The sequence below is a fragment of the Brassica rapa genome, chromosome A06 (assembly GCF_000309985.2).
Source record: "Brassica rapa cultivar Chiifu-401-42 chromosome A06, CAAS_Brap_v3.01, whole genome shotgun sequence".
Classification (NCBI taxonomy): Eukaryota; Viridiplantae; Streptophyta; class Magnoliopsida; order Brassicales; family Brassicaceae; genus Brassica; species Brassica rapa.
This window is the reverse complement of record NC_024800.2, coordinates 11,804,086-11,815,790: the sequence shown is the minus strand read 5'-3', so window position 1 is coordinate 11,815,790 and position 11,705 is coordinate 11,804,086. Positions and strand designations below refer to the sequence as shown.

The 11,705-nt window shown below is 31.7% G+C and overlaps 2 protein-coding genes across 2 annotated transcripts in view; both read left to right on the top strand.

The window, feature by feature from the left end:
* The window catches only part of LOC103873306, a 728,778-nt gene that overhangs the window by 681,540 nt on the left and 35,533 nt on the right, over window positions 1–11,705 (top strand). The gene's annotated exons all lie outside the window — the stretch shown is intronic.
* On the top strand, window positions 8,165–11,616 carry LOC103873309 (receptor-like protein kinase HERK 1). Its single transcript, XM_009151729.2, has 2 exons — window positions 8,165–8,656; window positions 8,786–11,616. Exon 2 carries the CDS (start codon window positions 8,805–8,807, stop codon window positions 11,304–11,306), a length of 2,502 nt encoding a protein of 833 aa, XP_009149977.1. The 5' UTR covers window positions 8,165–8,656; window positions 8,786–8,804; the 3' UTR covers window positions 11,307–11,616.

Here is an 11,705-nt window from a genome sequence, read left to right as displayed (position 1 = left end):
TGTTATTTATTTTTATTACTTACTAATATATTTTTGAATTAGGTACAATAAAATAACAATATGAAATAATCAAATAGATAACCTACTTCAAAATATGTATTTTCTTTAATTTATACATTTTGCTATAATACATTTTTTAAATTTATTGATAAATATTATAAAAATACATATGTTTAAGATCATTTATATTTACATGTTGTGTTTAAAAATATATACTTATTATTTTAGTATTTTACGGGATTTATAAGTAAAAACATTGTTTTGTTTAAATAATATACCCTATTATTTTAGTAAATTTATATATAGTAGCATCTATCATATTATTTTAGTAAATTTTATTGATATATGATATTTTTGGATGTTATGATATTAAGATTTTTTTATTTATTTTTAATTAAGATTTTAAAATATTAGATTGCTTTAATTTTTACAAAGTTTGTTTTTTCATGGTGCATTTCAAAAAATTATTCTTTGTTATCTATGACTTTATCTTTTGTAAAATTTAAAATATTATCATTTTAAGTTTGATATTTATTTTCAAATTTTTTTTATTTCGTCAAGAAAACTTTGAAAAATTACACTACTATTTTTGACTTTGGAAGATTACATGAATTATGATTTTTTTTTGTTACTACATTAATACAATATTTTATAAAAATTATTTGAATTTTTTTGTAATATTTTCTAATTTTTCTCAGCAGATTTTGTTATAATTAAAAAAATATAATTAAAATTTGATTTGTTATTAATATTTTAAATGAATTACTAAAATTTCATTCTAATAAAATATTTTTAAATAGTATATGAACTAAAGGTTATTATATACAATTATATTTTTGTATATAAACATTTTAAACAATGGCCTTGTTCTTTTTACGAACGCTGGCGACCAGCGACAACAACTGAAAAGTACACCTTCACCATCGGAAATGCAGCACCGGTGACACAACACAAACTTACTTTTTCAGTCGCAGCGGTAAGGCGTGATAACAAAATTAGACAAATATCAGCGATAGCAGCGTCTTCATTTTCAGTCGCTGCAGCAAGATCCTATAGTTTAATTCACTTTCAAAATCGATCATCTTGTCTCCACCCAAGTATTATTCTTTGTCGCTACCACCGGCCACAGCGGCTACGAAAAGAACAGGGCTATTATATTGATGAGAGTTTCAAAAAAACAATATATATATATATATATATAGTTGTAGATATAAAAAATTTAACCTATGTTAATAAATTTATTTTTGTATAAAAATATTATATGTTTATGAATTTAAACCCATTTTAATAATGAGTGATATTTAATTTACCTATTTAATATAATTTTGTCATATTTAATTCATATAGAACTTCTATTTTTATATAATACAGAATATAATTATATATGTTATAAAAAGTAGTATATAGCTTTATTTCTTGTTTTATAACAGTATTATATTACTAATTACGAAATTAATTATTTTATAAAATTATTTAAAATTTTAAGTAAGATATTGTTAGATTCTTTGTCAACAAATGTTTTATAATTAAAAAAATATCAAATTTATAGTTGTTTTTTATTAATGTAAATAATCAAATATGTTATATTAACTAATTATTTAAGTGGTCCTACTATGACTTGTTAATAGTAGATAAAAATAAGACTCTAAATTAATAGATTAGATAACTTCATCTGTAAAAAAAAAATCTCTTATGATCTTATTTATTTTGAAATCTAAATTTTTTGGGAGCCGATCTTTATAATTCTCTCCTATTTAAAATAAATTTGTACTCAAATTTGTATCGTCACATTGAACATCTAGTGAAAACATACTCTTCTATCTTTTCTGAATCTGATTTTGTCTTCATACTATTTCTCTATTACAATATCTGGTTAAATTAGATTTCTCTTTGGTTAGGTTTCCTTTTGCTTAGCCATTGGTTAGTCTTGGTTTAGCTTTCTTGTACTAAACAATATGTATACTCTTAGTTTACGTACATTGCAAGATTGAGAAAATATTTTTCATTCGTATAACAACTTCTTAATATGGCATCAGAGCACAAACTAAGCTTCCGCCATTGATTCTCAATATTTTTCTTCTTCAGATTTCTCGAAGGATGAGTGTATCGATTCGCCAGTGTGTTTCCAATCTCTGACTTTGTTTTCTTATCGATTTGATTGAACTTTTGTCGCGGCTCGCCTACGTTTTCTTGATTATGGTGCTCGTGGAATCGTTCTGAGCTGCGGTCGTACTTTGTGAGTTGTTTCTTGCTGATTTCTCTTCGTTTCGAGTCATTGTTGCTTCAGATTGTTGGTTCTTGATTTTCAATTTCAACTCCTTGATCCAATGAGCTCCACGAATCAGCAACAGCCAGTACTTGATCCTACTCATTAATCAACAGATCAGTATGAGAATCCTTACTTTCTTCGTGCGTCTGATCATGCTGGATTGATTCTTATTACCGATCGCTTATCTTCTGGATCGGAATTTCATTCATGGCGTTGTTCGGTGTGGATGGCATTGAATGTTCGCAATAAGCTGGGGTTTATAGATGGTACCATCCCGAAACCTCCTTCTAATCATCGTGATTCTGGATCTTGGTCACGATGTAACAACATGGTTGCAACTTGGCTTATGAATTCTGTTTCAAAGAAGATTGGACAAAGTTTATTGTTAATGTCGACGGCTGAGTCCATTTGGAAGATTTTGTTGGCTCGTTTTAAACATGATGATGCTCCAAGAGTGTATGAGATTCAACAAGGATCAATGTATATCAGTACATATTATATTGATCTTGTTACTTTGTGGGAAGAGTACAATAACTATGTGGAGTTTCCGGTTTGCACATGTGGAAAATGCAGTGCAATGCTGCTTTGCTGTGGGAAAAGATGCAATAGAGGAGCCGAGTTACTAAGTTTCTTATGAGTTTGAATGAAGCCTACGAGTCTACACGTCGTCACATTCTTATGTTGTAGCCAATTCCAGATATTGAAGATGAGTTCAACATGGTAGCTCAAGAAAAAAGTCAAAAGAACATCAAGCCATCTATTAGGGTTGGCATGGCTTTCCAAAACTCTAGTCCTTCTGATATTTCCTACAATATTCCTCAAGATAATGCAGCCTATGCTGTAGCTTTTCAAGGCAATCACTTTCCTCCAAAGCCTATTTGTAATCACTGTGGGAGAACTGGTCATACGGTTCAGAAGTGCTACAATCTTCACGGTTACCCTCCGGGTCATAAGCTATATCAAAGGTCCTCGAATTCTTCTACTTGTGGCCCAGCTCAGAACACTTCAACACCACAGTTTCCATCACAAAATCAGTTTCAACAGTCTCAATCTACTAGACCTCCTGTCAATGCAAATGCATTCACTAAAGTTTTTATTATAAAAGATACAAATGATCAAAAAATCATATGAGTAGAAAACATCATTTAATAGACATTAATATTAAAAATATAATATGTATGTTAATATCATTTAATATTTAATTACATATCCTATCAAATAGAAAAAAAATTATTGTTTGGATTAATAAAATTGATTTAATTATATGTTCGCACCAATTTAATTATATATGTAATAGTTAATGACTTTTAATTATTCAATATATATTTATTATTTCATGTAAAAACATATAATATATATAATTATTTATATATATATATAAGTTCATCCCGCGCAAGGTGCATGTCTTAACCTAGTTATCATAGTATAGTAAAAGTAGAACAAACATTGAATATGTTTATATATACAGGAAAATTTTCTTAAAGGTATGACAAACATGTCGAATAAGAATAGCAAATATAAATAGCGAAAGTTAACATTGTTTTCAATTGAGAGTAAATTAAACACTTTTTCAAATGCTCATCAAATTTTAAAATGTTTTTATGTTACTCACTAACTTTCTAACCCACCCATACTACACATATATTTATAATAACACATTAGAAATGAGATAGACAATAAAAAATCGCTAGAAAAGAAAAGAAGAAGAGTACAAGTTAAACAAAATGGAAACAAACAAAATCGAAAAACATTACATTATTTTCACATGTATAATAAGATTAACCGGATACATTATTTGTTGTTTTAACTACTGTGTGAAAAACAATGGTCATACATACGATGAAGAAGTGTTTTCATCAAATAAATAAAAACAACAGAAATAATGGATGATAATATTCAAAATAATATAATTTCATAACACATTTATAATAGCAAATAAAAACAAAAACATCAAAATATTTGCAAAATTAAACTAAACAAATATAATTTTGCCGTGGTCGGTCCAACTATTAGTTTAGTTATAATTAAAGGTCTTTTTTCATAGATCTAAGGTCATATTTACAAATATATTTTTATTGCTCATGTAAGAAAGAAAACTTGTACAGTGTCCAACAAATTAAGACGGCCGGACCTGCATACATCCACGAAAATTTATTTACCTTCTTGAAATAAACACAACCCGATATTTATTTAACATTGGTGTGTGTTTGTTCAATGTGATTAGCTTTCATTTATAAACTATGAGATTGTGTTATCTTTTATTATGTTTTTTATTTAGTTTATTTTGTAAAATAAACAATAAAGTATTAGAGGTATAAGTATACTCGTGGGTTTTACTAAATCATAGTATAAATATTTAGTTTTGAAGTTGAATTTTCTTTTGAGAGTCTTAAAAACAAAAATGGTATGTAGACAAATAATAATAATAATGAAGCCAAGTTTCAAAAAAAAACATGCAATCATAAGAAGAGATTTAATGTAAAAAAAATATTTTAAAAAATATTATTTAGAAAGCTAATTTATGTTAATAAATTGGGCCATAAAATTATGAAAGAAAAGTGTAATGGACTTTAGTCAATGATCCACGCCCATATTATGAAAGAAAAGTGTAATGGACCTTCTATATTCTTATATGTTTCTCTGCAGCCAACGGATGCCTTGCGCTTGCTTTCTAAAAAATGAAAATAAGTTAATGTCTTCAGTCTAACAACTGTAGAAGATATATCTATTATTAATTTCAGCGTTTGGTATAAAGGTTAGAGTTTCTTGATTGGGGTTTATTTGAGTTTTTAAGATTAGTATCTTCTAATCTACATTCTTTTATTTTTATTTTTTATTTTTCAGAGACTCGCTAAGGTATGGAATACCAATATTTTTCAATCGGATAGACAGAGCCTGGCTTCAGTTTAGAAAAAACAAGGAAAACCCCCTTGCAAGCCCTTGATCTGTAAAAGTGTGGTAAAAAATTTCCTTTGGTTTCTTTAGCAGAATGATTTTAATTCAATTTTATTTAGCCAGGAACATGATGGAATGAGTAACAAATTGGATTGATTGTAGAAGGTCTTAAGAAATGAGAAGCTAATAGACGATTTTTCATTAGAGGAGTAGGATTGACTTGATTGTCTCAGCTCTATTTAAGTGCTAGGTTTGTAAATATTATTATTCTGAGCATATAGGATATTGACTGTTTCAGCTCTGTTTAAATGGTAGATTTATAAATATTATTGTTCAAAGCACATAGGATATTAGAAATCTTTATTACTTTTCATGCATGAAGTATTAGTAATATAGACCAACTACTCTGTTGTAGAGAAAGATAGACCAACAACAATGGATCTTGTTACCCTAAAAACACACACGGTCATATTAGATTTAAATAAAAATATGTAATATAATGAATTGAAAAATCTATAAACAAAAAGATACCTATTCATCTGCTAAAATCATCTCGAAGGATTCACTTCCAGAAGGTGGGTTTTGCTTCCATAAATGTAAATGTTCCACTTGACTACGCCAATTGTTTTTGTAAGGTCTTAGTTTTGTGAGAGCAGCAAAAGTCGTCAGCTTAGACATGTTTATGTTTTTTGTTTGCTTTGATATTTTTTTGACGAAAGATAGATGAGATATATATACTTGGTTTTGGCAAGGGTAGTTATAAAATTAAACGAATATATATATATATATATATTTTTTTTATTTACTAAATATACGTCTTAAATTCTAAAGAATACTTGTTGTGCAAGTTTTTAAAACAGAAACTGATGATTGTGTTAGTTAATTGATATCTTTTTTTCGATATGGTGACTGCGTAAAAAAAAGATAGAAAGTTTTGATGTTGTTTATTTTTTGAAAAATGAATATTTAGTTTAGATTTTATGCAGTTAATTGTCATTGCGTGGTTATAGGAATTGTTTTTGAAATATTATTTACTTTTCCAAGGAAAAAAAAACATAATTAGTTTCGATTTTGTACTCAGATAAAATATAATCTAATTTTTAATAATACTAATATAATCATAAATCAGTTTAACTCTTTTAATCGCTAAACCATACATTGATTAGATTAATATACACAATGTTGGTCTGCATAATGAAAATGATATACAACATTTTAATTTTACTGATATCCGACCTTCTTCTACATAATAATATTTGATTATATCATGCTTAAGAAAGTTTCGAGGTGAGGATAGTGATTGTGACATAATATAACTGGTCATAGGTTTCCACGGTTTGGTGTTTAACAAACAAAATATAAATAGTGATTGTAAATTGGGCCAAAGGTTTAATAATCCCAAAAATATATTCGGTGACTTTATGGTGTAATTGTTAGGAAAATAATGGTTCAGAGAAAGTATAAAACTACTCTGTTTTGATTAATGGCATATGATCTATACTATTATTTATGAAGTTATTTAGCTTATTTGTCATGATTTCCATGATTTTAGGTAATTTTATTTATTTGTCATGTTTTAATTAGGTTTAAGTTGAGTCATTAATTTATTAGTAGTTTTTAGTTGAGTCCATAATTTATTAATTTAAATAATATAACTATAAAATATGTAACTAGATATATAATTATTTTGATTTTGCTTATTTGTCATGTTTTCCATGATTTTAGTCAATTTTGCTTACTTGTCATGTTTTTATTAGGTTTTAGCTTAGTCATTGATTTATTAATAATTTTTTAGCTGAATCACTAATTTATTAATTTATAAAAATATCCGTAATGAATTTTATATATAGTTAAAAACTATATGTTATATTAAAATTCATATTTTCTTATTTGTCATATTTTATTAGGTTTTAAGCTTTTATATAGGTCATTGATTTATTATTAGTTTTTAACTGAGTATTAATAATTTTCAAAACACTCGTGATGAATTTTGTATATAATAAAACACGCATTTTATTTTAATAATATTAAATTTATATGTTATATTAAATAATTAATTATAAACTTATATAATAAAATTGTGAAAATATATTTAAAAATTAAGAGAATTCTTATATATATTGTGTTGCTATCTGAAAACAATATTTTTATTATAAAGTTAAAAAAACTAAGATATAAAACAGTTTATAATTAAATATTAGTCAAACAAAAATAGTTATATAAAATATATTTTCTAAACTATTTCTAATATAAGAATGTTTTAAAACTTTTAACACAATAATAAGTACATAGTTTGATGAATGTTTGTTTGACATATATAAATAATTTGATGTTTGATTTAACTATTTAAAACCATAAATAATAACTTAACTTGTGACTGAGTTCAAAACAAATTTTCTTGTTTTTAGTTTAAACAAGTTTAAGTTTAATCCGTGAAACACTATAGCTTCTGTTGGTGACCATTAGAAGAAAGAAAAAATGAAAAATAATAAAAATAAAATAAAATTTCATTTGAGGTATTGAAAAAATAAAATAAAATACGAATTTTTGTTCAATTTGTTCTTTATCAAAATTGCATAGAAATTTTTTTTCTTATAAATTCATACATCCATGGGGAATTTAGAAGAAAAAAAAAGTGGGATCTACCTTTCAATAAGTTGACTAAAATTTCAACATAACTAGTATAAATTTTGAGGAACAAAGAATTCACCGTAATATTTTTCCTTCAACATGTTCACCAATTAGAGTTTTATAATGCCAATTTTTGGAGTAATAAGACATAAAATAATAAGTATTCGTAAGATGATTATGTCCGCATGTGCGGATAAAATACCTAATTATAATTATTTGAAAAATTAAAGGTTAGTATTTATTTGTACTCCTGTGTTAATAGATTAGATGTCAAAATGTACAAAAATCCCGATAAAAAGTTGACTTTGTTGTTGCAAAACACGACCAGTAAACACCTGAAAACAAAAATGAAAACACACAAATTCGCAACACTTTGAAAATAAATATATTTAAAAATATCTGGACTCTGTATTTTAACATATTTTGCATATTAAAAACAATTATCCATGACCAACAACCGCTTTCTCATAGACAGACATATTAATTGCGACGAATATTTTACGTTTCTAATCATTTTCTTGAAATTCCATATTTTTCTTCTTTCTCATCCATTAATACAAATACAGGCAGAGAAAATTGAATCTGTTGACAATTTTAATTCTCCCATCTTCTTACTCGTAAAGAAATAAATAAAAATATACTCATGAGTTCATAAAGAATCAAACCTCTCCTGTTACCAGTCTGTTCATCGCTGGAAACTACTCTCTTTTCTCGAGTACAGTTTTTCATATTATATTATTAAAAAAAAGAGCTCAAAATCTGAGTTTTCGGTTTCTTGATCTATTGATTAAGCTCTCTGATCCTGAACTCTAGCCCTTTCATGGGACCGTTATCTCTCCTCAATCCCTTGTCTTAAAAAAGGTAGTTTCTATCGTGTTATGTCTTAATTTATGCTTTGGGGATCTTAGAAAGTTGCCATTTTTTTTTGCTGTGGTTCTAGTTCGTATGCAAATCTATCTGATTGAATATTTCACCGGATCTATTATACAGTTTCTTTGTTGGGTCAAAGATGGGTGTTGAAAAGTTCATCTTCGTTTCAACGATGACGTGCTTGATTTGCATCTGCCATGGATTCACACCTCAAGATAATTACTTGATCAACTGCGGCTCACCGGCCAATTCGACACTCATGGACCGAGTCTTCATGTCCGATAAGCTCGCCTCCAACCTACTCACCTCTTCTACCAAACCCGAGATCCTCGCGAGTCAAAGCAGCAGCTCCGACGTTTACCAGACGGCGAGAGTCTTCACCGGAGTCGCTACCTACAAATTCTCCGTCGCTCGTGGCCGCCACTGGGTCCGCCTCCATTTCAATCCATTCACTTACCAAAGCTACCAAATGGGTTCCGCCAAGTTCGCGGTTTCAACGCAGACCCATGTGCTCTTGAGCGAGTACACAGTCAACGGCTCCAAAGTTGTAAAAGAGTACTCTTTGAATGTAGACACCGATGATCTCCTCCTCACGTTTACTCCCTCTGCTACTTCGTTTGCCTTTGTGAACGCTATTGAGGTTATATCCGTTCCCGACGCATTGATCGCTTCTTCTCCTCCCCCGAGGCTCGTAGGCGGCTCAGGGATGTTTCAACAGAGCTTGTCAACGCAGGCTTTCGAGACAGTTCACAGATTGAACATGGGGGGCTCGCTCGTTACGCCTAACAACGACACTCTTACAAGAACTTGGCAGCCTGATTCGGACTTTCTGCTTTCCAAGAATCTAGCCAACACGGTGTCTAAGATTCTGTCGGTTAAATTTGTTCCAGGGTTTGCAACAGAGGAGACTGCGCCGAGCAGCGTGTATGGTACTTGCACTGAGATGAATAATAGCTCAGGCGACCCTACTAGCAATTTCAATGTCACGTGGGAGTTCGACGTGGACCCTGGCTTTCAGTACTATTTACGCTTCCATTTCTGCGACATCGTGAGCTTAGCTCTCAACCAGCTCTACTTCAATGTTTACGTCGACTCAATGCTCGCTGTCATGGACGTTGATCTCAGCACTTATGTGAACACACTGGCTGGTGCATACAACATGGACTTCGTCACGCCCTCGCCCAAAGGTTCTAACAAAATCCGCGTTAGCGTCGGTCCATCGAATGTCCACACCGATTATCCCGATGGTATTGTGAACGGGTTGGAGATCATGAAGATGAATAACTCTCGAGGCCAGCTCAGCGCCGGGACATTTGTTCCAGGTAGTAGTAGTTCGGGTACCAAGCAGAAGAGTGTGGGATTGATTGTCGGTGCAACCGTTGGTCCGTTGCTCGCGTTAGTCCTCTTGGGAGGTGGTTGTTTTGTGTTGTGTAAGAAGAGGAAGCGCGGCCAAGACGGTCATTCCAAGACGTGGATGCCGTTTTCGATAAACGGAATGTCGGTGGGAAGCAAAGTGTCGTATGGAACTACGCTTACAAGTATAACAACCAATGCCAACTACCGTATCCCCTTTGCAACGGTTAAAGACGCTACAAACAACTTCGATGAGAGCCGCAACATCGGTGTTGGAGGTTTCGGTAAAGTCTACAAAGGAGAGCTTAACGACGGCACGAAAGTAGCTGTGAAAAGAGGGAACCCGAAATCTCAGCAAGGGCTTGCGGAGTTCAGGACAGAGATCGAGATGTTGTCGCAGTTCCGTCACCGCCATTTGGTTTCTCTGATTGGTTACTGTGATGAGAACAACGAGATGATACTGGTTTATGAGTATATGGAGAATGGAACGGTGAAGAGTCATCTCTACGGCTCGGGTCTTCCTAGCTTGACGTGGAAACAGCGGCTTGAGATCTGCATTGGTGCGGCTAGAGGATTGCATTACCTTCACACTGGTGACTCGAAACCTGTCATTCACAGAGACGTGAAATCCGCAAACATATTGCTCGACGAGAACTTCATGGCCAAAGTTGCGGATTTCGGACTGTCTAAGACCGGACCTGAGCTTGATCAGACTCATGTGAGTACTGCTGTGAAAGGTAGTTTCGGGTATCTCGACCCCGAGTACTTCAGAAGGCAACAGCTCACTGAGAAATCAGATGTCTACTCCTTTGGTGTGGTTCTCTTCGAGGTTCTTTGTGCTAGACCTGTTATAGACCCGACGCTTCCGAGAGAGATGGTGAATCTTGCGGAATGGGCCATGAAATGGCAGAAGAAAGGGCAGTTAGATCAGATCATCGACCAGTCGCTTCGCGGTAACATCAGACCAGATTCGTTGAGGAAGTTTGCAGAGACTGGTGAGAAATGTTTGGCTGATTATGGAGTCGATAGGCCGTCTATGGGAGATGTCTTGTGGAATCTTGAATACGCTCTGCAGCTACAAGAAGCTGTCATAGACGGTGAACCGGAAGATAACAGCACGAATATGATTGGAGAGTTGCCTCCGCAGATCAACAACTTCAGTCAAGGGGACACGAGTGTTAACGTTCCGGGAACCACGGGACGATTTGAGGAATCGAGCATTGATGATCTCTCTGGTGTTTCCATGAGTAAAGTGTTCTCTCAACTTGTGAAATCCGAAGGAAGATGATGAGAGGGTGGGAACAGTGATAATGCCCGTAAAACAGCGCGAAAAGTTCTGATATTGTAACAGGAAAGGAAGCAAAACATGTAGTAATGAGGAAAGAAAGCATCAGGTCTTTTGTCTGCTCGAGCTGTTTCTTATGTGTATTTTTGAAGAAGTTTCCTATTTTATCCTCTCTTCCCTCCTCATGAGTTTGTATGATATTCTGAAGTTGTCTGATATTTGTTTGTTCTTTGTTTCTAAGTATTATGTTTTAACTCTCTTGTTGCTTCAATTGTACTCTTTAAGTTTAGAAGTTTTATTACTTTTACATGTTCTCGTTTGGGTTTAGTTTTTGTTTTACTTCTCTTCTTAAATCATTTTGAGGTTTCATCTTCCAGCGGTATTGTTCCAGTTATACTGAAT